Below are 27,526 nucleotides of genomic sequence, written 5' to 3' on the forward strand. Positions count from 1 at the left end.
ACAGCTGCTCAAGTTAGGATAAATGTGATATTGACTGTGGACTGCAGTATTCAAGTTATTCCATAAATTTTCAATGGGGTTTAAGCCTGGGCTCTGACTAGGCCAGTGGTGGCGAACCTATGGCACGTGTGCCGCAGCGGGCATGCAGAGCCCTCTCTGTTGAGATTTCACATGGCCATTCAGTGCGCTGCCAAGAATATAAAGTGGATATAAAAAGTCTACACATCCGTTAAAATGTCAGGTTTCTGGGATGTAAAAAAATTAGACGAAGATAAATCCTTTCAGAACTTTTTCCACCTTTAATGTAACCTAAAAACTGTACAACTCAGTTGAACAAACTGAAATCTTTTAGGTGGAGGGAAGTAAAAATAAAAAACTAATATGTTTGCATAAGTGGGCACACCCTTAAACTAATACTTTGTTGAAGCACCTTTTGACTTTATTACAGTCAAATTACTCAGTCTTTTTGGGTATGAGTCTATCAGCATGGCACATCTTGACTTGGAAATATTTGCCCACTCTTCCTTGTAAAAACACTCCAAATCTGTCAGATTGTGAGGGCACAGCCCTCTTCAGATCACCTAACAGATTTTCGATCAGATTCAAGTCTGGGCTCTGGAGGGGCCACTCCAAAACTTTAATCTTCTTCTGGTGAAGCCATTCCTTTGTTGACTTGGATGTATGCTTTGGGTCGTTGTCATGCTGAAGGATGAAGTTCCTCGTCATGTTCAGTTTTCTATTTGGAACTGTTCGAAATTCGCTCTACCCTGCCTAAGGCCCGAGGTTGTTTTTGTGCCAAACATATCTTTTGGAATTATGGCCAAAAAGTTCAACCTTGATTTCATCAGACCACAACACATTTTCCCACATGCTTTTGATAAACTTCAGATGTGTTTTTGCAAAATTTAGCCGCGCTTGGATGTTTTTCTTCGTAAGAAAAGGCTTCCATCTTGCCACTCTACCCCGTAGCCCAGACATATGAAGAATACAGGAGATTGTTGTCACATGTACAACACAGTCAGTAGTTGCCAGATATTCCTGCAGCTCCTTTAATGTTGCTGTAGGCCTCTTGGCAGCCTCCCAGACCAGTTTTCTTCTTGTCATCAATTTTGAAGGGACGTCCAGTTCTTGGTAATGTCACTGTAGAAGCATATTTTCTCCACTTGATGAGGACTGTCTTCACTGTGTTCCATGGTATATCTAATGCCTTGGAAATTCTTTTGTACCCTTCTCCTGACTGATACCTTTTTAACAATGAGATCCCTCTGATGCTTTGGAAGCTCTTCGTGGACCATGGCTTTTGCTGTAGGATGTGATTAAGCAAATGTCAGGAAAGACCTACTAGAACAACTGAACTTTATTAATCAGAGTTACTTTAAAATGACAGTTGTGTACTGATTCCTATTTAACATGATTTTGAATTTGATTGTTTAATTCTGAACACAGCTACGTACTCAGTTATAAGACGGTGTGCACACTTACACAACCACATTATTTTAGTTTTTTTATATGTTTACTTACCCCCCTAAAATATTTTAGTTTGTTTTTCAATTGAGTTGTACAGTTTATAGGTCACAATAAAAGGTGGAAAAAGTTCTGAAATTATGTATCTTTGTCTCATTTTTTTACATCACAGAAGCCTGACATTTGAATGAGTGTGTAGACTTTTTATATCCACTGTATATATTGGACTGGCTACGAGTTTTATTACATTCATTTTTATTAACACAAGATTTTAGTTTGTGCTGGTGGTCAGTGGAACTTTGCCTCCTTCTGCTGGTGGTCAGTGGAACATTGCCCTCTTGTGCTGATGGTCAGTGGAAGCTCCAACTGTGTTTTTCTTTTAAAGACAAAATGTTAATGTATGGGTTGTTTTTCTAAACTAAAACCTCAGTATTCAGGTTTAATTGCAGTGTTGGCAGTTTGCGATAAACACGTTTTTTTGCTGTTGTAATAATTTCATACTTACATAATAAAAGTGACCACTAATGTGTAGTATCAAACATCCAGAAAAGTCCCATATGTACCACAATGGCTATATATAGACAATGATATTAACAATTATATCCACAGTGTATATGTGTTCACTAATCTCCAGAGTTTTGTCACTCACAAAATAGTGGCACCTAGACTTCCGGTTTGCGGCTTGACGTCATCAGCCCACCCTACGCGTTACGTCACAACACGTAACGTGTCCTGATAAAGTCACGTGTTTTGACGTAACAATGACATCAAGCCGCAAACCGGACGTCTACGTGACACCATTTTGCGAGTGACAAAACTCTGGAGATTACTGTATCAGTGAGTTTTACATTGCGGTGTCCCAGGAGGACACATTTTAATGTGCGTGAATCCTATTTTAAATAAAGGCTGTGTTTGGTTGAACATACTACGCTAAATTCAGCGTTTTTTCTCTACATGACTATGGAGATCGGAGTGGATTCAATACAAGGTGTTGACAAAGATTGGGAAGAAGTTATACTTTAGACGTCATATACCTGCCCAGGTTAAAGAGAAAAGCACAGTTTGACCTGTCATTATGGGTCAAACGTTAAGGTGAGAGCATAAGTGTGTTGGAAGGTGGAAGAGCACTAAAGAGGTGTCACAGGAGCACTGTGCACAGGAATACAGTTGTGCAAATATATTTGCCCATATTAAGTCATCGTGGAGTATATGAATATATGGGACTCTTTTTGTTTGATGTCATACACAAAACCCTATCTTGATAACCTTCATGGGAAGCAAATTGCATGCATTCCTGCAACTAAGGCCAAGCTGCTTCCCTTACAAAGCTGTTACGATCACACCAGGACTTCTATAGACTAGTCAGAGAAGATTATGATTTTTTTTTTAAAAGACCCAATAAGAATGGTTGTGTAGCCAATATATAAACCACAAGTTGGGAGACAATAGGCCAATAAGACCATCTTAGAACCACCAAGATTTTGATTCTAAAAAGCCTATCCCTGATTGCTTAAAGCAGTATTAAACCCAAAAGCAAACATTTCTTATATTGCAGCTTACCAATTCTTAAATATGGTGGCTGCATTATTTTCTTTTTAAGGCTTTCTTTCCTTTATTTTAGAACCAGTACGTCTGTTGCTTTTCAACAGAACAAGCTCTCCTGCAAATGTAGCAGATCAAGTATTGAGACAAACCATCTACCACTGACACATGTGCTTACAATGATCAGTTTTTATTTGTTCATGTAAAACTTTTATCCCCAAAACACGAACGTTGCTGTAACTGCTTGTGTAACTGCAGTGTGAGATAGAGTTCGGCTTCAGTTTGCTAGTGTATCTAAATCTGCTAGTACACCTAATATTCCACTCTCCCTGGACTGACAATACTGCTGCCCAAAAGGTGCCCCTCTGCTTCTTCATTCAGAGTGGGGACAGTCTAATACAGGAGATTTGTTATTGGCCAGATCACCACATGAAAATATAAGAAAAGAAAAAAAAAAAAAGTAAAAAAAAATTACTTTTGGGTTTAAAGCATAACTTCACCTCCTGGAAAAAAATAAATGTATGTTTGCAGAAAAAATCTGTATGTCTTATTTTGTCTAGCAGGGGCCTGCAAAGCAATGCACCCATGATCTGAGGATCACGGTTGCAAAGACAAGCTCTTATAGACAAGTCCTACAGTTTTCAGCCCATACCTTAGCACTAGAAGAGTGTTCATCAGCCCCCTCACAGATCATTGAGAACTACAAGAAATCTGATGCAGTGGAAAACAGGACTTGTAGTTTATTTATTCACAGATCGCTGTGAATGAAGAATGTGGCTGCGAGAGCAAAGTCCCTAACACCCCAGCTGTTTTTTAAAGGTGACAGCAGGTACAGGGAGAGGAACCCCCATCCTCTATCACAGTTCACACAAAGAATCTGTGCAATTTACATTCGATAAAGGTGCAGTGCGATTTCAGCCGATTCATTTGAATGGGTTGAAATCATGCCGTACTTCAGCAAAAGTAGCACATGTACTACTTTAAAAAAAATGAACAGCAACCAGATTGCATGGTACTATTGTATCATACAATCTGGTGCAGGTAAACACACTGTTTGTGACCTACATTTTGGGTGTTGCCAACACTGAAACCTGCTGCAGATCGCAAGTGCAGTGCATTTTGAACGTGGTGCAGCCAGCAGGAAACTTGCCCTAATACATCTGTAAGTGCAGGAGGAAACAGCTTATACAAAAAATAGATATAAAATTGATTTGATGACACATAGCCAGTCTAGATGATAAATTTATAGTTTCTTGTTCACAGATTTCCTGGAATTAAGATCAATAAATCATTCGGGATCCAATGACAAGCACAAGCATAAACAGAAAATGTACAGTTAGGTCCATATATATTTGGACACAGGCACAATTTTAGTTTTTTCAGGTATTCACCAAAATATTTTCAAGCTATAGTTATATAATGGATATGGGCTGAGTGCACACTCTCAGGTTTAATTTGAGAGTATGTACATCCAAATTGGAGGAAGGGTTTAGGAATTACAGCTCTTAAGAGTAGCCATTCCCCCTTTTTCAAGGGACCAAAAGTAATTGGATAATTGAATTAAAAGCTGTTTCATGGCCAGGTGTGGGCTACGCCTTCGTTAATTCTTCATCAATTAAGCAGGTAAAAGGTCTGGAGTTGATTCTAAGTGTGGTATTTGAATTTGGAATCTATTGCTGTGAACCTACATCATGCGTTTAAAGGAGCGGTCCATGCAAGTGAAATAGGCCATTCTAAGGCTTCAAAAACAAAACAAATCCATCAGAGAAATAGCAGCAACATTAGGAGTGGCCAAATCAACAGTTTGGTACATTCTGAGGAAAGAAGAAATGCACTGGTGAGCTCAGCAACATAAAAAGGCATGGACGTCCATGGAAGACAACAGTGGTGGATGATTGCAGCATCCTCTCTATGGTAAAGAAAAACCCATACACAACATCCAGACAAGTGAAGGACACTCTCCAGGAGGTGGGCATATCATTGTCAAAGTCTACAATCCACAGAAGACTTCTCAAGAGCAAATACAGAGGGCTCACCACAAGGTGAAAACCATTCATAAGCCTGAAGAATAGAAAAGCCAGATTAGACGTTGCCAAAAAAAATCTAAAAAAAAGCCAGACCAGTTCTAGAAAAACATTTTTTGGAAGGATGAAATTAAGATTAACCTGTACCAGAATTATGGGAAGAAAACAGTGTGGAGAAGGCTTGGAACAGCTCATGATCCAAAGCACACAATGTCATCTGTAAAACATGGAGGAGGCAGTGTGATAGCATGGGCATGCATGGCTTCCAGTGGCACTGGGCCATTGGTGTTTATTGATGAGGTGACAGAAGACAGAAGCAGCCGGATGAATTCTGCAGTGTTTAGAGATATACTGTCAGCCCAGATTCAGCCAAATGCAGCAAAGTTGATTGGACAACGCTTCACAGTACAGATGGACAATGATCCAAAACACACTGCAAAAGCAACCCAGGAGCTTTTGAAGGAAAAGAAGTGGAATATCGTGCAATGGCCAAGTCAATCACCTGATCTCAGCCCAATTGAGCATGCATTTCACTTGCTGAAGGCAAACCTAAAAGGTAGAAAGACACACAAAGAACAACTGAAGACAGCTGCAGTTAGAGCCTGGCAAAGCATCAGAAAGAAGGAAACCCAGTCTTTGGTAATGTCCATGGTTTCCAGACTTCAGACAGTCATTACCAGTAAAGGAGTCTCAACAAAATATTAAAAATGAACATTTTATTTGTGATTATATTCATTTGTCCAATTACATTTGAGCCGCTGAAAATTGAGGGACTGTGTATAAAAATGGTTGCAGTTCCTAAAATTTGTACTTGATATATATGTTCAATCCCTGGAATTAAAGCTGAATGTCTGCAGTTCAAATTCATTTGGATTATTTCATTTTAATTTATTCTGGTGACATACAGAGGCAAAAGTATGAAGACTGTGCCTGTGTCCAAATATATATGGACCTAACTGCATATCCCACTTGTCTAAAAATCTTAGATGATCCAAATGTGAAAGGTGCGCAACAAGAACACTTTCTTTTGGAAATCAGCTTCTTTTTTCAGAGCAGTTTAACACTGGCGTAACAGAATCTAACAATTGTAATAGGCAAAATTAAAGTGTTACTAAACCCACAACAGTAAAATCAGTCTGTATATGCAGTAAAGCATGCTTGATACACTCACTACGGGGTTAATCCTCTGCATTGTGTAAAATGCTGTTTGATCCTGACTTCTCTGATCCTGCCCTTTTTCCAGTGCACCCCTCTTATCTCTTGAGAAGACATTATGTGGAGACCATCCACCATATTGGTTGATTCTGGCAAAAGAGTTGGGTTAGACAGGCCATAGCAAAATCTTAGTTTAGGTAAAAAAAATAATAATAAATAAAAATGATATAGCATTTACATCACTAGAGTCCCCTTGAGATGATATCACTCCTCTTCTGGCTTCTGATAGGATACATCAATGGACAATGATGTGAACATTCAAGAAATGACCCCACCAGAACAAAACAGAAAAAAGAGTGAATGATCAAGATCCAAAAGTTCCATGACCATGGGTTTAACATAAAAAGAGTATTTTTTCCATTCCAATGATACAGCTGGGCTCTAAAGTGGTTCTAAAGCCTATAAATGTTTACCTTAATGCATTCCCTGCAATAAAAGAAAAAAAGGTTTAGGTAACAGTACCACCCCATCACCCCTCCTGACACATCTCGAGTCCTCACTCAATCCAGCACTGTGCCCATCTGTAGCAGCATTCTCCCATCACTTCCTGGTCTCACAAGCTTTGCTGAGGCACATGCTCAGTTGGTGTGTATTGCTAGAGAGGTTTTTGTTTTTCTTGGGAGAGTGCATGTGATCAGCACAGGGACGATCAGCACTGCCCAGACAGAGGTCAGGGGTTCTGTATCTTCCTAGAGCAGAAAGAAAATTCCCCCTACAAGCCTTAACATGTACTCCGATGGAAACTGATAGAAGTCGCTAGACTGCTCGAACTGCTGATGATAAAAGGTATTTAGCAGTTTATATTTACTGAAATAATTGCATTTCCATGTAGTGTGTACCATGGGAGACCATATAGAGCAGTGGTTCTCAACCTTTCTGATGCTGCGACCCCTTAATACAGTTCCTCATGTTGTGGTGACCCCCAACCATAAAATTATTTTCGTTGCTACTTCATAACTGTAATTTTGCAGTGGGAGGAGTAGTGCCACGTCATTGGTGTCAGTGGGAGGAATAGTGTCCCATCACTGATGTCAATGGGAGGAATAGTGCCCCATCATTGGTATCAGTGGTAGGAATAGTGCCCCATCATTGGTGTCAGTGGTAGGAATAGTGCCCCGTCATTGGTGTCAGTGGGAGGAATAGTGCCCCGTCATTGGTGTCAGTGGGAGGAATAGTGCCCCGTCATTGGTGTCAGTGGGAGGAATAGTGCCCCGTCATTGGTGTCAGTGGGAGGAATAGTGCCCCGTCATTGGTGTCAGTGGGAGGAATAGTGCCCCGTCATTGGTGTCAGTGGGAGGAATAGTGCCCCGTCATTGGTGTCAGTGGGAGGAATAGTGCCCCGTCATTGGTGTCAGTGGGAGGAATAGTGCCCCGTCATTGGTGTCAGTGGGAGGAATAGTGCCCCGTCATTGGTGTCAGTGGGAGGAATAGTGCCACGTCATTGGTGTCAGTGGGGGGAATAGTGCCCCGTCATTGGTGTCAGTGGGGGGAATAGTGTCCCGTCATAGGTGTAAGTGGGGGGAATACTGCCCCGTCATAGGTGTCAGTGGAAGGAATAGTGCCCCATCATTGGTGTCAGTGGGAGGAATAGTGCCCCATCATTGGTGTCAGTGGGAGGAATAGTGCCCCATCATTGGTGTCAGTGGTAGGAATAGTGCCCCATCATTGGTGTCAGTGGTAGGAATAGTGCCCCATCATTGGTGTCAGTGGTAGGAATAGTGCCCCATCATAGGTGTCAGTGGGGGGAATAGTGCCCCATCATAGGTGTCAGTGGGGGGAATAGTGCCCCATCATAGGTGTCAGTGGGGGGAATAGTGCCCCATCATAGGTGTCAGTGGGGGGAATAGTGCCCATCATTGGTGTCAGTGGGAGGAATAGTGCCCCGTCATTGGTGTCAGTGGGAGGAATAGTGCCCCGTCATTGGTGTCAGTGGGAGGAATAGTGCCCCATCATTGGTGTCAGTGGGAGGAATAGTGCCCCATCATTGGTGTCAGTGGGAGGAATAGTGCCCCATCATTGGTGTCAGTGGGAGGAATAGTGCCCCATCATTGGTGTCAGTGGGAGGAATAGTGCCCCATCATTGGTGTCAGTGGTAGGAATAGTGCCCCATCATTGGTGTCAGTGGGAGGAATAGTGCCCCATCATAGGTGTCAGTGGGGGGAATAGTGCCCCATCATAGGTGTCAGTGGGGGGAATAGTGCCCCATCATAGGTGTCAGTGGGGGGAATAGTGCCCATCATTGGTGTCAGTGGGAGGAATAGTGCCCCGTCATTGGTGTCAGTGGGAGGAATAGTGCCCCGTCATTGGTGTCAGTGGGAGGAATAGTGCCCCGTCATTGGTGTCAGTGGGGGGAATAGTGCCCCATCATTGGTGTCAGCGGGGGGAATAGTGCCCCATCATTGGTGTCAGCGGGGGGAATAGTGCCCCATCACTGGTGTCAGCGGGAGGAAAAGTGTCCCATCACTGGTGTCAGCGGGAGGAAAAGTGTCCCATCACTGGTGTCAGCGGGAGGAAAAGTGTCCCATCACTGGTGTCAGCGGGAGGAAAAGTGTCCCATCACTGGTGTCAGTGGGAGGAAAAGTGTCCCATCACTGGTGTCAGTGGGAGGAAAAGTGCCCCAACATTGGTATCAGTGGGAGGAATAGTGCCCCATCGTTGGTGTCAGTGGGGGAGGAATAGTGCCCCATCGTTGGTGTCAGTGGGGGAGGAATAGTGCCCCATCGTTGGTGTCAGTGGGGGAGGAACAGTGCCCCATCGTTGGTGTCAGTGGGGGGAGGAATATTGCCCCATCGTTGGTGTCAGTGGGGGGAGGAATATTGCCCCATCGTTGGTGTCAGTGGGGGGAGGAATATTGCCCCATCGTTGGTGTCAGTGGGGGGAGGAATATTGCCCCATCGTTGGTGTCAGTGGGGGGAGGAATCGTGCCTCATCGTTGGTGTCAGTGGGGGGAGGAATCGTGCCTCATCGTTGGTGTCAGTGGGAGGAATCGTGCCCCATCATTGGTATTAGTGAATCCAATGATGGGGCACTATTCCTCCCACTGACACCAATGATACTTACCTTGCTGACCCCTGCTCCAGCCTGGGCTCGCTCCCTCCCTCCCTCTCTCCCTCTCCCATGGTACAGACACTTACCTGTCAGCTGTCTTCCTTCTCCGGCCGCTCTCCTCCTCTTCACCCGCTCGATCTTCGCGGTGCCGCTCGGCTCCTCCTCTCCAAGCTTCACCTCCTCGCCGGTGATTGGCCGCCTGTGTGCCTCTCCTGAGCTACAGTTCCGGCGGCCAATCACCGGCGAGGATTGATCCCGAGAGTGTGTCCAGATGACAGGGGCGCCTTGTCATCCCGCCCACACCTGGAGACGGATAGAGCAGCGGTGTCTCGGTTCCTAACACCATCGGAAATATGTATTTTCCGATGGTCTTAGGCGACCCCTTTGAAAGAGTCGTTCGACCCCCAAAGGGGTCGCGACCCCCAGGTTGAGAACCGCTAATATAGAGTGAATGCAGGGTCCTGGGTTTAGTAACACTTTAAGAGGGAAAAACTTATTTTATTATAACTTGCATACATGGCATTTTAATGTTTTTTTTTACATTAGGTTTACAAAATCTTTATTTTTCAAATATACGTTAAATACAGAATGCTTTTATGAAAAAATGTTAGATACTATTGCTATACTAGGCTATTAAGAAAACCCAGCATTTTCTGCTCACTTGTTGACTTCTTGGGGTTTATTTACTAAACCTTGTTGACTCAGAATCTTGGGCACCTGTGCATGGTAGCCAATCAGCTTCTAACCTCAGCATGTTCAGTTAAGCTTCAGCAATAAAACCTGGAAGCTGATTGGTTTTTATGCAGAAGTGGACAAGATTCTGAGTCAACCAGGTTTAGTAAATAAACCCCCTCCTGTCTAACTGAAAATCCATAAAGGTCCATATATGTTAGGAGAAAAGGAAGAAGGTGTTTGCCTCTTCTGTCTCAATTTTTGTGAAAAGACCTAGACACCGGGAGATAAAATTACACATACTATGCACAGCATTAACAGTATGTCTGGAACCAGCTAAAAGTTGCAGTGTACAGCCCACAACACAAGGAAGCGAAAAATGAATTGTCCTATGTGGGAAAAATTTCTGTAAATCTTTATTGTGAGCAACAAAAGGGGGTAGGAAACACTAAAACACAAACTCTGTGTTGAGGCTGATCCCTATACATTACACATACTCAACATTAAATAAGAAGTTTGAAAAACCCTAATCAGAACTACCTGTTTTGCAGAATTTGTTCAAGTTCCAAGTCAGTCAACAGCCCCTGTCAAATACATTTTATATATCCTGCCTGAAGAGTAAAGTATGTTCCCTGTATTTGCTGATGTGGATAGATTTTAATATGAGAGTCACAAAAACTGCCGATTTTATCACTTTTCAATGAGTAGTTTAAACCAGCTGTAGATCACCACCTCAATCCCATAATATGCTAGAAATCTGCATAGCATAATAGATGTCCTACCATCAGGTTTCTTCCTTTCTTCTCCTCTTTCATATCATATCTAATAACAAAGTCTATAAAAAATACCCAAGATGGATACCGCTGCATTATGCAAAACATTTTGTTGTGAGAATTCTTTATTTTACAGCTTGTTGTTACTGAAAATAAAGTTCTGACATTTAGAAGCTAAATGTTTATAGTCCTCTCTTCCCTGAAATCTATAAGGCTGGCAATACACTGCTAAAATGATGGCTGATTCCTCCTGGTTTGGCTTAAATCCAAGCAGTTTATGGCCCTGCCGGCACCGATGGCTGGTTTAAACAACTTTGGTTGAAGTAGCTTGTTGGCCAAACAGCACCTGTATCCAGTCAGATGCAGCCACTGTTTGGGTTTTCTGATACGATAGCCTGGCAAGAGTGTTTGTCCATCTGCACATTTGTGTATAACCAGTCTACAACCAGGGTCCCCCTAACCTTGCCTTGATTGTAACTGTACTGTCTCCCTTTATTTTTAAAAACACTGTGCAAACTAAGGCTATATATAAATCCTGTATAATAATAATGTTACAGCAAACCTGTCAAGAACATCCATATGCACCAAGTGACAATTTTGACAAAGTACAGGCTCCCCCATTGAGAAACTGCAATCTTCCTTTTGGCTTATGTGGAAAACCCTTACTATTATACAGAAGGCCTTGTCATCTGCTCAACCTAAACCCAAGCCTCGCCCTTTCTCCAAGGTGAGGTTTGCCTCCATAATTCAATACTCAAATGTGGGAGCCTCTGCTTGACACTGAGACTCTCACATTGGACTATTAGATGACGGAGTTTAGTGGCAAGCCAAGCAGAAGCCGAGAACCTTTATATAAGAGATGGGGATCCATTGAGAGACTGCAATCTTCCTTTCGGCTTATGTGCAAAACCCTTACTATTATACAGAAGGCCTGATCTTCTGCTCAACCTAAAGCCAAGCCTCGCCCCTTTCTCCAAGGTGAGGTTTGCCTCCATAATTCAATACTCAAATGTGGGAGTCTCTGCTTGACACTGAGACTCTCACATTGGACTATTAGATGACGGAGTTTAGTGGCAAGCCAAGCAGAAGCCGAGAACCTTTATATAAGATGGGGATCCTGGAGAGATGCACAGAAATAGGTAAACGATTACACCAAACATCCTTGTAGGCTTAGCAAACTGGCTGTACTTTCCTAGTATTCTTAACCTATACAAAAGCATGCACATGCTCGTTTTAAAGACAACCTCACTCCTGAGATCTCAAATAGTAGCTACAACCCCCCCACTCCCCCTGTCCCCTAACCTCCATGCCTCTAAGCTCCTTTCCAGCATCAAGGCCTGCTACACCCCATCTTTGTATCTCAAATATAAGAATTTTTCAGGACAGGCACTGTTTTAAGTTCAGAATTAATATTACATTTAAATAATTGATTATGTATCTGAAGATGTTAAATTATGATATATATATGGCAAAGTATACAACTTGCAGCGTGTTACACAAGAAGGTCATACAGATGGCAAGATCTCAGCAAATTGGCATCAAAGGAAGAGCATGACCTTGGAATCACTGCTGGTGTGATCATGTGATCCAAATGACCTCCTCATAATTAGAGCGGCAGTGAGTGTGTGTGTGTGTGTGTGTGTGTGTTAGACAACGCACAACAATAACAAAATATGCAAGGAAATTCCAAACATTTTCTCATACACGGATATATCCTAAACTATAGCTATTGCTAATATTTACAGCTGATGTCCTTTCAAAAATCCAGATAGCACAAAAACATGGCAAAGAGATTATTAAATATACATACACAGAAAATGAGATATTAAAAAAGGAAATCCATAGTAAAAACAATTTAATCTTGTATGCATAGAAGATAAGGCTAGAACAGTGTTTGAAAATAAAATGAAAATATAACTATACAGCACTTGAGAGTACGAGGAAGTGCAGAGTAGAGTAAGCCATGGTAACCACTGTGAACTTACATTTTTTTTGACAGTTTTACGCAAAGAAAATTCATTATGGTTGCTATGGGTTACTGTATTGTGCTTTTTCCTATTGTATCTATTGTATCAACAAATACAGTTGCCCAACAGAAGGCCTATGACCATGATCCTTATTTTCTTCCCAAATACGATGCCCGAACGGATGGCATTATTTTAAAGCCATACCAGCTTTCGATTCAGACAGACATTCTCATAGGAGTGGTTCACCAACAGTCATAAACCAGACAGAGTGCAAATCACTATTCACTATGATGACATGCATAGAAAACAACTTTTCTAATCCAGATTACATAGGGGTGCTTTAGAAAGAGCAAAAACACCAATCTGCCTAGTCAGATTCAGCTATAATCCCTTAATTAACCATATCAAAACAGTAAGTACGAGGTACTGCAGGCACAGCTATACCATGCCATTAAGCTATTAATCTGTAGTGTCTATATGCATGTAGGAGGATGATCACATATCCTATACCCACCCTCTGTCATATACCATCACATAAAGTGCAGTATGTTCTAGCAATCTGACACATAAAAGGAAAAACCAATCCACAGATGAGAAAAAAAAAAAAAAAGGGCAAACAAATAAATGTTATATATAAAAAAAAAAGTAACAAAACCAAACAAGCCAGCAGGGCTTAAAAACAGGGGAACTGGCATAGATCAAATGAACCTGACAAAGAGGCTAAACAAGAAATCATAGGTATGGCAACGGAATATCTTGATTCCAGCTTAAGCTTCTGTCCAGCAGCAGAAGCAGCACACAAGAAAAACTCCTTATGTAAAGGCATCCGAGAGTCTGCTCATTTACAGCATTGCAGAAGATACAGAATGAAGCCATGCACTTCTCTACGAGGAAAAGGATCATCTGTTATCAAATACCAGGTAGTAGCATCCTTCTAGGAATAGAACCGTTTAGAAGCAAGCTCCGATCTGAACATCCCTGTAAAATGAGGGCCTTGCTAACATACCATCAGATTTCTTGGGATACATTCCTCGTTTTAATATTCCTTATCGGCAGCATCCCTTCTCCATAGTGATGCTCAGTGACTCGATTCTTTGATCAATAACACTGAAAGGACCCTTTTTTTTCTCCAAGATCTCCTATTCCAGTCTCAAGCTTGACACTATTCAGCCACATCCACATGCACACCAGAGATACGAGTGCTATCTGACTGTCTTTCAACAATCTCTGGTTGCAAAGCAGAACCACAAGGCACAGCAGCTACAGAGGTGGAATGCTGACTTGTCTGCATCACACATACACTCACCCACTTGCACACGGCAATGCATCAGTGGACAGCTCTCAGGCTTCATCCACGCACATTACTCATTAGGAGGATTCTCTTTTTTTTTACATCCCTAGCAAAAAGTGATTTTTTTTTCTGTTTCTTACACTGAAGCATGTGTTAGAGGAAAACATTCCCCAGCGACAACCACCCTCCTTCCCCCTTCTGCTGTTCTTTTATTAACAAATGCTGCCGTTTCATTAGATATTAAGGACAAAAGGCAGGATCAGGAGCTGTATGTTACAGACAAATCGTATATAAAGAAAGGAGACAGCATTCAAATATTTAATGGAAGGCCGTTTAGACGTCTCTCTGCCCTGTGTATCCAGGCATGGGTGGCTCAGTCTCATGGGAGGCTGCATTGAACAGCTGAGGCGCACAAGAAAACATGGCCTGGATGCCCCAGAAACACTGAAGCTGGTACTACCAGCTATGCACCTGGCACAAACATAAACTTCAGAGGGCTGCCAATGTCCGATCACAGTCGGCGATATAGAAAAGGGAGGTGCAATATGTAGCGTCTGGCACGCTATGCATATAGAAATTCTGTATTAAATTGTATTTTTATTAAGTAGCAATCTTTGTTCTGATCAATTAAACAAAAAATGAATTGGTAAGGAGAATAAGAACACACAAAACAGAGGACTACATTTTAAAAACCACCATAATTTAATCAATACATTAGGAGCACAACTGGCTTGGGCAGTATGTAATAAATACCATGTACATTCGGTCATGTGTACTGCTAGAAGCCACCAGTAAAAGGAAAAAAAAAGAAAAAAGCTTCCAGTCAAGAAAGGGTTAACCAGATCAACAACGCAGCTAATGGGTTAACGTTGCCTGTGCATCACTGGGGAGGAATCCTGAATGAAGTTTCATAAAATCTCCAGTGAAAATGAAAACAAGATTAATTCTCAGCAGAAGGCAATGAGGATGAAACAGATACACAGAGAAAGGAAAAAAAGGATCACCTTTAAAAGGATGCATACATCCAAAAGTAACAGCTGGTGCATTGTGTGAACATCTCGGCTGGTCTCTGTGTTGAGCACCCCATGCACAAAGCAGCGAGGGCTCCCCACCTATCTCCTCCCCCTCTCTCTCTCTCTCTCTCTCTCTCGCTCCCTCGGTGTGAAGGTAGAGGACAGGCAGTGCTGAGGCGACAAAAGCCTTTTTCTGTGCACTACAAACTACAGAGAGCGAGATGCTCATAGGCAGTGGGCGGGATGTTCCAATGCCAGCCGTGTTACTGTCTGCAGGGCCCTCACACACAGACACACACACAGGGCAACAAACGCATCCCTGGGAGACTCCCATGCAGGAAAACATTATTACACCAGTCTGAGGAACACGTAATTGCTGCATGAAATGGAAGGAATGACATAACGGGGGAAAGCTATAACACTGAGATCCTTTCAGTAGCCGGCCAGTGAAACAAGGAGGAACCCTGTGATTAGAAAAAAACTAAAAATGCTCAGTCCACTCAAGTGGGAATTACAGAGCAAGAAAAACCCCAGCAGACACCCACAGCTGTCAAAGGACGAGGCTGTAACATTATAGTTCCAAGTTCTCCACATGCCAGCTCAAATACTGTTGTGTGATTGTATGTACATTGGTGATCTGTGCAAGAATGATGTCAAATCCACAGAATATTTTGCTATGGCTTCTGACGGTCAGACCAGGGCTAAACCTGATGGGTGATTTCATCTGTTGTAAGAGAAGACCTTTTCAATGGATCTACTTTTTCAAATCTGGAGGAAAGGCCAAGAGTCTGTATAGTCCACAGCAACCACATGGCTCTCTCATGCTTACCTGGACTAGAAAAGTGATAGGCCGTGTAACTGTTGTTATGAGCAATACAAGCGCCTTTCTATTTTTAATAAAACAGATTCCGTTTGGGGAGGGGCTGTGAAAACTGGACTTGCTGCCCATACTAAAGTGTAACTCCAGTAACATGTTTTTAATTTTTTAGTTCCCCCTTCACCCCTCTGGGGGGCATGGTGTCACACAAGGTGGGTTCACAGCACTCCAGGACTGAGCAGTACTCACACGTCATAAACCTAACATGAAAGCGCCGGTTGTAGTCTCCATGGAATGCTCATGTAACAGGCTGACAGTGCAGTGACAGTGTCACCCAGTGGCGGACTGACCATTTGGAAACTCGAGCACTGCCCGAGGGCCCGGGGTCAGTAGGGGGCTCCATGAGATGCCCCTGGTACCTGTTTCATAGGCTTTTTTAAGTTTGGGCAAGGACACAGGGGCCCCATGATCCCCTATTGCCAGGGGGTCCCATGAGTTGTCAGTCCGCCCCTGGTGTCACCCCATAACAAAGTGCACACATGCTACACATAATGACATTCAGTGTTTAGTAGTCTGAGCCCAGGCTGATATAGTGATGCTCCCCCAGGAGGTGTGTCCAAGATAGTCTAGGCTAAGAGAACATGGAGACAGCTAATGACTGAAGAAAAGTACTGCAACAACAGCGTTTTTTTTCACTTAGGCTTTGATATTTTTTTTACCCCCAAAAATTGTAATATTAAAGTATTCTGACAAAATGGTTATCAAGGAATTGTGGTTTCAATATAACAGAGCAAAACGGTGATGCTTAATATGACAGTTTACTTCGTAATTTAGGAGAGCATCTTTTCAATTCTGATTGCAACCCTCATCACAGGAAAAAAAAAATCATCTATTCGTGCAAATTGCTATCATTAGGATAAGATCAAGTCTGATTTGAATGGACACAAAAAATAGCTCAACAGCATTTTTCATGATTGCTAAAATTCTGAATGACATTGCACACTCAGTAAACACAAACGTTACCTAGGTCATCAACAGTATTTTTTGGGACCAGGCATTAAAAGGGGAAAGGGTATTTGTACATTTTTTTTTATGTTTTACGTATTTTTATTTAAAAAGAAGTATGGCTGTCCCTCAAAGGAGGCCAGATTTAATCCTCCCAAGTACCTCTGTAGCATTAAATAATTTAGAATATTGATCTATAGCTGTTATCAGCAAGCAAGAGATAACTGGCTGGATCCACTTTGCCCTATTAGAAGATGGCTGCTGCAGCTCACAGGAAGAACCAAAAGGTTTCATGGCACTTCCCCTTTAAACACAGTTCAAAAGCATGATCTAATACTAACAGATTCAACTTGTGGCTCAGTGCAGGACCACAGCTGTCAATGACAGCTCAGTTTTAAAAGGCACTTGGAGAAACAAATATAGTTACAGCCTTCTTTTTGAAACAGCCTGGATCTAAAGTGATAAACAAATAATGAAGGATCCATTCACATATACAGTTTACCGGACGTAGTTTCCTATGAAATCAACATAAAAGCATGCTGACATGCAATGTAAAGTGCATTTTGACATGCTATAAAATTGTAAAGGAAAATGCATCAAGCAAAAATACAAGTGTGAAAGTATTCTTACATCTGTAATCCCCTGAACAGCAAAGCTCAGACTGGGAGAGGGAGGGCTAGCATTGTGAGTTCAGCTCTACTGTATTGCATAATGCCGTCCAACACCTGGGGCGTGTTCACAGCAGGAGAGAGTAGATTGTGTTCATGCCTGTCCTCCAATTAGCAGGAAATTGAGCAAGCTGTATTGCGAACCAGCAGTTCATAAACGTACGGTCACCAATCTGGTTATGATTTCTAGTTGGTGTGTCTGGATCACAGCACTTGATAAACAGAAACAATCTTTTGACAGGTAAGGCAGTTTAGTTATTGCTTTAAACTCTGCACTTACTGTAGCTGTTTGCCTGGATTCCAGGAGATAGCAGATGAAACCAGAGTGCAGAGGTGGACAATGGCATCTGAAACTCCTGAACCATGGGATGCAAAAGAATTTTCAACAGATTATCTCTACAAGACAACGATGCTTAAGAGGCCAGGTCAGTAATAAACTTTTTCTTTGGAGGGAGTGCTTCTTATTACTTTCCTTAAAATAGTGACTGGGTCAATTTAAACCCTATCTCTTGTATATCAACTTTAACTTGCTTGAACCTAAGCGGCAGAACAGCCATGGTCATCTGAAGGACAAGAGGAGAGGCTTAGCACCAGAAAGTCGTATGACCAAATATCAGCTTAGGCAGAAACCAGGTTTACGTCCAGGAACTTGGATCTAGGGGGCTTCATGGGGATTGATCTAAAAACTAACACTCATGCTTGGATGCATCATAGCACTGTTATTACCTTAGAAATGTTTTAGGCCAGGTCAGGTTCACTTTAACTAACAATTATGGTATAGATGCCGTTATATCAGCGTCCTGCTGCTTCAAGGTTAGGCCTCTGGTTAACTATTGAGGAAAGCTGAAGTTTATTGATAGTAGCATAGCGATAAATAGATACATCATTAGTCCTGTTCATTTGGTCCATTTGTAGATCTGACAGAAAATCACCATTCTGGCCTTGCCTAGCCAAAACTGCTACACCATCTCCTCTGCAGAGACAGATGAAGCAGTGTTTATACAATATTGTTATTCTTTTTCATTTGCATTGAAATTGTTTGCCATCATTTTTCCAAAGGCCTTGGGATACTGGCAACACAAAGAAATGAAAATGTGCACAGGATTGAAAGAGGCTAAGAGAAAGAGAAGCATCAGTTCTATGAGTCTGAAGACCGCAGAGGAAAACACAGTATATCTATTCTATATTGAAACATGCACAATAAAGAAAAATCCCTTTAATGCCTCCCTATTCTCCCGTTACATTGCATACGTACCCTATGTAAATTACCTCACCTATTATTAGTAGTAAAGTAATAAAACTGTAGCTAAACTCCAGGCGGCTAAAGAAAGACCCATTTATCTCACATTTAAAAAAAAAATGTATTTAAAATAAATAGCATCTGCATGAGTACCTGATTCTGTATTTACATTAGTTTTTTTTTTTTTTACATCCCATATAATCACATTTAACTGGTTAATTCATGCCACCATAACTATGGTCCTGAACTTACAGCCAAATAAAATTGGTCAAGTTCCCACTGGCAACTTATTAAATACTTATTTCGATCTCAACCTTCAAGGTTATTTCCGGAAAGTCCCTGCCAAGGGCACTGTGTCCTAGGTTTCCATGCAATGGGAAGCTCTTAAACTTGTAAATAGGGGGTCAAAAGCAAGAAATACTGGGACCAAAGCATGAAATACTGGAAGAAAAACTAGTTTGGGAAATTTTTCCAATAGGCAACAAGGTCAGATGACATCCCCTACCTATACTTTAAAACATTCTTTGATTTTAATACCTTATACGACATACTCATTTATCAATTTCTTGAAAGCTGATACCATACCTAAAACTAAAATACTCTTTTTACCGCGGTCTTCCATAGACTCAGACAAGATGTTTATGAATGTTGTTTTTTCTATGCTATAGCAGTTTTAATTATGAATTTGAAGCCCAAGTCAATTTTTTTTTCCACTTTAGACAGAGCAGGGGTTATACTGTCTGTCAGACTAAATTGGCAACTGTATCACTATTGGGGAGGTATTCCATCACTTCCTGCCAGAACAAGACGTGAAAGGAAACCTCGTCAAGGGAACACTGAAAAGAAAAAAAAAAAGTAAATTTTTTTTCGTAGAATGAGCAAAAAGATGAAAACAGAGCACAATGGCCTCCTAAATTAAGTTTATGTAAATGTAAATCAGGTTACACTGAAATAGGAGGTTAATAGCTCACTGGATTTCTGGCAGATCAATGGGTATTTCTCTCTACTTTAGTACTACTACTGAAAAAAGATAGATGATGGGGAAATGTGCATTTATTGCAGGGATGTTATAAATGTTTTTATTTCTTTAATTTTGCCCAGTGACAAACTTTAAACTCAAACATCCTCTAACAAACGACTGTGCCCTTGAATTTAACAAATATCTAAAGGCATAACAAAGAAAATTGTAAATTTACATCTGTCTCTATGATGATCTCTTTTCTTTTAGCACCTAATATCATACAGTGTGACAATTAACATAGTTGGCATCTGCAGTACTCACCTGAACTTCAAATTTGGTTATCTAGTGAACTTATGAAATAAAAAGCTCCTTTTATATTCATACCTACTGTAAGGGATTAACTTGAAATTCAAATCAACTTCATCTTACAGATTCTTACAAACATGTAATTCTTTATAATCCTTGTCCAGAGAGCCATCCTTTTTCAAACATGCTCAATCTGAGGCAGTTCTAGACATATCCCATCATAGCCAGAATGACGAAAACCAGCTACTTTCCACATTGACTGAGAAATCAGTTCTACTATATCCCCGACTCAAATCTAAACATTTGTACAAGTTCATTACTCCCATCTTGGTAGCCATGACTAATACAACAAAAATGAAAAACTGGATATCTACTACTAAACTGCACTTATTTAAAAAGAATAAAATAGATCAGGTTGATTAAATCGCTAGCAGCTAGAATTCATATATTTCAAAATAAAACTAGGGAGCACTAGAATATTTACCTTTCTAAAACTAATTTTTTTTATATGTTTTCATTTCTCTGTAGTCAGAAAACAAAAAGTCTATGAACCAAAGTTAATTTAATGAGCTTCGGTTTGTCTGTTTACCAATTTCCTATTCTATTTTGTCTTTATGAGAATAAATGTACACTTATTAAAAAAATGTGGGAGTTCATCAACTTTGACATACAGCAAGGCAAAGCAAAATCAAAGCAGAGAAACAAATTATGAGACAACAGAAATTCTTACTTCTTCTGTTCAAAAGAAGAACCGCACCAATTTGAAGAAGAACTGATAAATTTCCCACAAAGTGCTTGCTTGTAAGTTCCTTACAGCACTTGGGGCAAACGCTTAAAGGTTTCTCTTCTGTTATGTTAGGTCTACTAACCTGTGCATACCTTTTACACAATAAATGTACAATTGAGCAGAACTATGAGCATCTATTGTTTTGCATTTTTGTTGTACATTATAAGAAAGGCTATGTCACTGAACAAAAGGTGCTTCAGAGGCAAGAGTGGGTGGGGCCAAGTTAAATAGTTAATGCTTCCCAAGAAATCGTCTTGAGCAAAAGGGAAGAGTGTGAAAATCTGTAATGACTCACCAATTGAAATGACTGTAAAGTCTTTTTTTAATTAAAATAATAAAAACAGATTTATGCTTGCCTGCTTTGTGCAATTGTATTGCACATAGCAGCCATGATCCTCCTCTTCTGGGGTCCCTCTGTAGTGATCTTGGCTCCTCCTCTTCTGTGTCTGCACCCATAGCAAGCTGCTTGCTATGAGGGTAGATGTGTGGGCTCGCTCCTGAGACTGGGGCGGGACATGTCCATAGATATACACAAGTTAAGCCCTTCCCCACCCACTTCCTACTCACTGGATCTGACTGAGAGCAGCAGAAGTCAATAGCTCCCACTGTTCTCAGCAAAGAGAGACCAGGAAGAGAGGCAGAGAAGATCTGCAGCCTGGTACAGCGCTGGACCAATACAGGAGCCAGGAAAATGCAAGGGAGGGGACTACATGTTTGTTTTTGTTTTTTTACCTTATTACAGAGAATGCATTAAGGTAAAAAACAAACCTTTGGACTTTATAATCACTTTAAAGCAAAATAAGAGCGCACTTAGTGAAGATAACGTGTCAAAGTGATTTTGCATTATTTAATGCAACCTTACTTCTTTAGCTGGGATTGTTTAAAAACCTTGCTTGTTTCAGTTGGGACAGATTGAAACCAAGACATATGCTGCCTGTAAAGCACTATAGGAGCAATGTTCATACTATGCTGAGGCTCGTGCCAGGAATAGTGCAGTATATGTCTAACAATGCTAAGGATAAACTGCTAGTCAAGGCTTGGTCACAAAAAAAAAAAAAGTAAAGTTATCTCACGGAGGTTCCAAGAGGCCACTGTCCCCTCAGTACCAAGGGTGCAACTATGCCAGTAAGCCAGCAATCCTGAAGCAGGATAGAAAATCAACACTAGCAACAGGAGGCCCAGGCAGACAATTTAGAAGAGCCCACAGAGTGTCTACCAAGAGTCTAACAAGATCAGCAGTCCACATCTTCTCAGAGAAACCTGAAGTAAGGAGGATCACTGGATTGCTCCCCCTCTCAAACCTGTAAAGACAAGGCAACAGGCAAGGGACAAAACATGGAAAACAGATGCACTGATCCCACAGAGCCACTGGAGCATCCACTTCTGGCATCAGAAGGAACATGGGGAAAAACCTGTACAATTCAAACTGAACCCAGAGTTCAGGGGTCTGTGTCCAGTGTACCCTCCACCAGAACCATAAGTCCTATAATACCTATGGGCGCAAAGACCCCCGAATTCAAGCACTGCCGGCTAAGGTAGACTACCTGGACTGAAATATGTATTGCATGTGCCAGAGCTAATTTCTGTTGCCACAGCTAGATTATGTTGTCTTCCTCATGGAAGACGTATACCACTACTGTAGCAGCTTCCAACTGATTGGGATAGGACAACCATCCTGTCAGGGTGTCCACTGTCTTAAGGACCACCAAACCACGATAAGGACTGAGGTGCGAGATTCCCCCAGTGTTCAAGCTTTCTGCACCAACGGGGGTGCAGGACACTCACCCAGCCTGACAGGATAGAGGGATCCATTGAGAGAATCTGCGATTAAATCAGAAAGGGGGACCTCCGGTGTTCCAGAGCAGGGACCCAACAGGCAGGACAACATTGTCCATAATGCCAGAAGAATCAGTCTATTCAGGGTCCCAGAAACAACAAAACATGGTGGCATAGAGGTCTAGAGTAGAACTAAGCAAGTGGAACTGCTGTAAAGAAGGCCAAAATTAACTAGTAGGGTTGCAGGATTCAGGACTCCTGGACTAAAGAGTCCATATCTTGGAAAGGAGGAATGGATGTCTCCTGGGGAATAAAACCCCGCCTGAACTATATCTAAGGCCCAGGAATTCCAGGTTATGCGTTGGTTTCCCTGTTGACTGCAAACAGGTCAGGAGCCAAGCAATCTTCTGCAAGGTCTGGATGGCTGTTGCCCCTGTGGTAGTCAGGATCTGTGCTGACTGTTCCTTGAACTGGTGGACCTACAGAAATCCCACAGCAGGAATGTTCTGAGAGCACAGCAGGGCCAGTACAGAGGCAGAAGAATGGTCGAACAGTTAGGACCTGCTAAGGAGAACAAGACTGTGAAAGGCGCACCAAAAGCCAAATCAATAGGGTTTTAAAGGGCAAGTGTATCCTCCACTTTATTGGCCAAAGCCTGTCTAAAGGCAGCACACAATTGGATCCCCAGCAGTTTAAAGTGTATTTTCACTTTTGCAGTTAAATATGAGAAAATCCCACTATAAATTAAAAAATATATATATTTCTTGCCATATAGATGTTTCTTAGGAGAAGGTGTCATGACCAACTGCTAGCATTTCTCCGCAAGTCCAGTGTGACTTTCCCTATAGAAATGCTGAGGACTGGCTGAATCCAGTTCTCATTAACTTGCAGTGGAGAAGGCCAGCTTATAAACCTTTAATACATTGTTAGGATAGTCAGTGTTCAAATCTAGTTAACAACTGATGAGATGAGATCTGCCAGCAGTGCAGACAGGGTTAATTATGGCAAACACTGCTCCCCAGCACCCTCAAACAAAGAGAAGCAAGTAGAATTTTCACTTGCTGGAGTTTCCAGAAAACTACATTTAAAAATGGTAAACTGCAATTTTAGACTTTTTTTTTTTAAATGTTATTCTATACGAACACATAGTAAATATACAGTAGTTGTTAGCAACGTGGCTGCAAAAGTGAAATTAAATTTTTGGTCCCCATTCACACTATGTTGGGAATATGCAAGTATTTTTTTTATTTGCACGTTGCTGCACTTCACACATAGAGCAGTCCATTTATTTCAATGGGCTGCTCAATGCATAATGAAAACAGCAAAGAAGCTCATGCACTTTTTTGAGCTCAGAGTTTTTGGTTTCTTTTTTAAACATGGTTATTACCGCAAATGGCACAGGTCCTTATCAAACAAAACTGTGCACCTTGTTTGCAGCATTTGGAGTGCCATTAACAATGAATAGCAGCAAAAGTGTTGATGTACTTTTAGCATGTTTTGTGAATGTGCTCCAAATTGCATGGTATAGCACTCGTTCACACACTACTATAATGTGAATGCAGCCTATGAATTTCCTCCTCAAGCACACAAGTCTGCAGTTTGCTTAGGGGAGTGGCTAACTTGTCAGGGGTCCTAAAATCTCCGAAAAGGAGGGTGGAAAACAATCAGTGAGCCATTCAACATTTTTGCAGCTAAAGGACCCAAAAGGAGACTAAACTGGGAAGAACACATGATTTTCCACCAGTAACTGGTGTAAACTACAACATAAGAGCTGAGACAGATATTACATTTTGGGAGTATATAAAGAGCCCTATGGCTCCATAGGTGCAAAGTGCTTCCCGCAAGGCTCAGCATTAGATAGGGCCTCAGCGGGCAAAGGCTCCAAGGCAGTAAATGACATGGGCAAGCAGACATGGGGATTCTGCAGGAGAAAGTGGAGAAACACGCTTGAACCTCTGACCAAAAGCACAGGTGAATAATTCCCTGGGCGGAGCCACAGGGAGGGCCATGCATAAGGTCAGCATCCAGACTTTTCTGCATATGATAACTGGTATTAAAAAGCAACAAACAATAATCAGTTTATGGCTGTGTAGGTCATGTCCCCATCAGACAGCAATGTTACAGAAAGCCTAATGTGTGTTGGCATCTCAGCTAGAGAAAAACTCGCTGCCTGGAGCTGCAGTTGGGTAATGACTTCTGACAGGAAGAGCTCTTTAGATTTTGGAAAACAGACTGCACTGCTGCATGACAACCCTCTTTATGAGAGAGATATACTCAGTCTGTCCTGTAGAGAGCTTGTAGAGCAGAATGAGTGCTCCGCATCTGAGCTGAACAAGCTGAACAAACTCACTGCATCCTCCATATTCTAATGCACATTTACTTCCTTCAGGGGTATCAGGTGGAACATGGGTATGGTAACCAGTGCAGAGTTCCAGGAGAGAGAGAGAGACTGCCCCCTCGAAGTGCCTAGGGAACTGGTAGTGTGGGTGAAAGTGACAGAGGCCTCTCATAGACCCCGGATCACACACACCCCGCTCACGAATGATGAACCCATACTTCCAACAGGGACTTCAAAGAAATCAGCAGGCAACCTGTGGTTGGAACCAGTGGAACACCTGCTTGGCTGGGGACCCTAACCAGCTGAATGGGACCCACTTGTCATTCGAGTCCCTGCGTATAGTATACATACAATGACCACTCAATTACACAGCACAGGGGAGTGAGGGGAATAATGTACCCAGAACCCATTCATAGCCACACCAGGAGGAACTTGGGAAAAAGGGAGGTTTTATACTGTGGATTGTGTGTTGTTTAAAACAGAATTACATTCAGATAGAGCAAGACTAATGTTTAGCTGGATAGGCTTCGTTCACATTAGTGCGATTTATAACATTGAATAGCATGAATAACATTGAATCGTATGACAATGGAAATCCCATGGTTTTCAACGGTGCCCATTCACATCAATGCAACTCAGCACAACAAGATTTTGGAAAACAGGTCCTGTACCATTTTGGTACAATTCAAGCACAATTTTGGCCTCATAAAATATGCAAACCACTTCAATGTAGAATCCAAGTTGCACCACGTAATCACACTGCAAATTAGATAAAATTTGGATCGCAGCAGTGTGTACCTAGACTTACAGATATAGGGGAGATGAGCAGCAGAGGAGTTCAATCCCATTGCGGATACTCCAGCTCCGGTTATCCAGCACTTGCAATTGTCATATACTGTATATGTGGTACTGATCCAACTGATAGTCATCCGTTAAACGGCACATTTGAATCTCTCTTGGCATTAAAAGGAGAGTGTGGGGTGAATGTGTTTCCAAATGCTTAAGGCTTATATGCTAGCCATACATGGCTAGAATTTCATCCAATTGGCACCATCTGGCTTAATTAACATAACAAAGAAGAAAAAAAAACCCTGGTGTAAAATTTTTGGACGAACAGTGACTGTATTCCAACAGATGCAATTACAGTTTGGGTATTCAGACAGCCACAGTTGCCCCCAGCTGCCTGAATACAATAGCCAGAAATGCAGATTCCTCTATCCACACTGTTTAGTGTGTATGGCTACCCCAAGGCTGGGCATATATTATACAATTTTCCTTTAGATTTACTAAAACCACATAATATGAGGTCAAACACTTTCAATTTCTATGCAATCAGGCAAGACCTTAGCTGAAGGTAAATCTAGAAGAGGAAATTGAAGAAAACTATATAATGTATGACCAGCTTTAAACAGAGGAAAAGGAGCCAGTGACAACACACCGATTTAAGAAAATATATAAAACAATGAGAAGATGTTGAACTCCACATCTATGTAAATAATGTAATTAAGCAGAAGTAAAGACCATCCAGAAAAAAACTGCAGATAGACATGTATTAGAGGGAAAGTATAGCCTATGGCTGCTGCACAAATAGAAAGTTATTAGTTTATTTTTATCTATTGACAAAATAGAAAGCAAATGAACAAGATTTGGTATGACCACACTTTTCCATCAAAACAGCATCAATTCTTCTAGGTACAACTGCAGGAAAGTGAAAAGAGAGTGCTGGACTCGTAGGGTTATCTTACTGGTCTTTTTTTCTTATGGTATTGATGTTGGTGAAAATGATCTGGTTCCCACGCAGGTAGCATCTACACTAGAGGATCGCCGCAATCTACTTGGCTTGTAGTGTAATGCAAGGAGAATTGAAATTGAAGCACCGCACTGCTGAATAGAGGCCCAGGTAAGACTTTATTCTATTAAAAGTCAGGGGTGCAATCTAAAAAGTAGCCAACACATTTACTCCTTTTACGACTGACTGTTTGGAGGGGATATTGCATCGATATAATATTGATATGGAATTATGTTCTTTCTAGCCCTGATGAAGGAGGCGTTTGGACCCTCAAAATATTTTGGTAACTTTTTGGATTGTACTCCTGACTTTTGATGAAATAAAGTTGTATCTGGACCTCTTAAGAGTGGCGCTTCAATTTCAATCATCGTTCCTGTAATTCCAGACAGACTCACTGTTGAGATCAGAGTTCTTTGGGGGTCAAACCATCAATTCCTAGACTCCTTGTTCATCGCTGAAGATAGTTCATAATGACATTGTCTATATGTTTGATATTGCTGCTCTGCCGTAATTTGGGGCTAATCACATGCCTCCATTATAGTATGGCATTATGGATAAGTATTTGCCTGTATTTCTCAGCATGGAAGACATCATGATCCTGACGAATTAACTGCATTTGCGAAAATGCAGTCCCAAACTTGCAAGGAACCTCCACCACGCTTCGTGTTGCCTGCAGACACTCATTGTACTACTCGTCAGCCCTTCGGCTAACAAACTGCCTTCAGATACAGCCATACATTTCAAATGCTCTGCACTCCAGTTCCTACATTTTCAAACATAGCTGAGTCGCTTAGCCTTATTTTCACATCGGAGGTGTGGCTTTTTGGCCG

At 41.6% G+C, this 27,526-nt stretch overlaps 1 protein-coding gene across 3 annotated transcripts in view; it reads right to left on the reverse strand.

The window, feature by feature from the left end:
* Positions 1 to 27,526, reverse strand: part of PRKCZ (protein kinase C zeta) — a 358,451-nt gene that overhangs the window by 220,519 nt on the left and 110,406 nt on the right. The window contains exon 1 of one of the 3 annotated variants that reach the window (XM_089684357.1): positions 15,001 to 15,181. The exons of 1 other annotated variant lie outside the window; for it this stretch is intronic. In XM_089684357.1, the coding sequence (XP_089540483.1) occupies positions 15,001 to 15,016 (16 nt within the window). In that variant the 5' untranslated portion in view covers positions 15,017 to 15,181. Of the gene's footprint in view, positions 1 to 13,711; positions 14,005 to 15,000; positions 15,182 to 27,526 lie in introns of those variants that run through there. One more of the 3 variants, XM_089684358.1, reaches the window with a different exon arrangement.

This window comes from Staurois parvus, unplaced genomic scaffold (assembly GCF_062004578.1).
Source record: "Staurois parvus isolate SC_StPar_1 unplaced genomic scaffold, SC_StPar_1.0 ptg000346l, whole genome shotgun sequence".
In the NCBI taxonomy this organism is placed as follows: Eukaryota; Metazoa; Chordata; class Amphibia; order Anura; family Ranidae; genus Staurois; species Staurois parvus.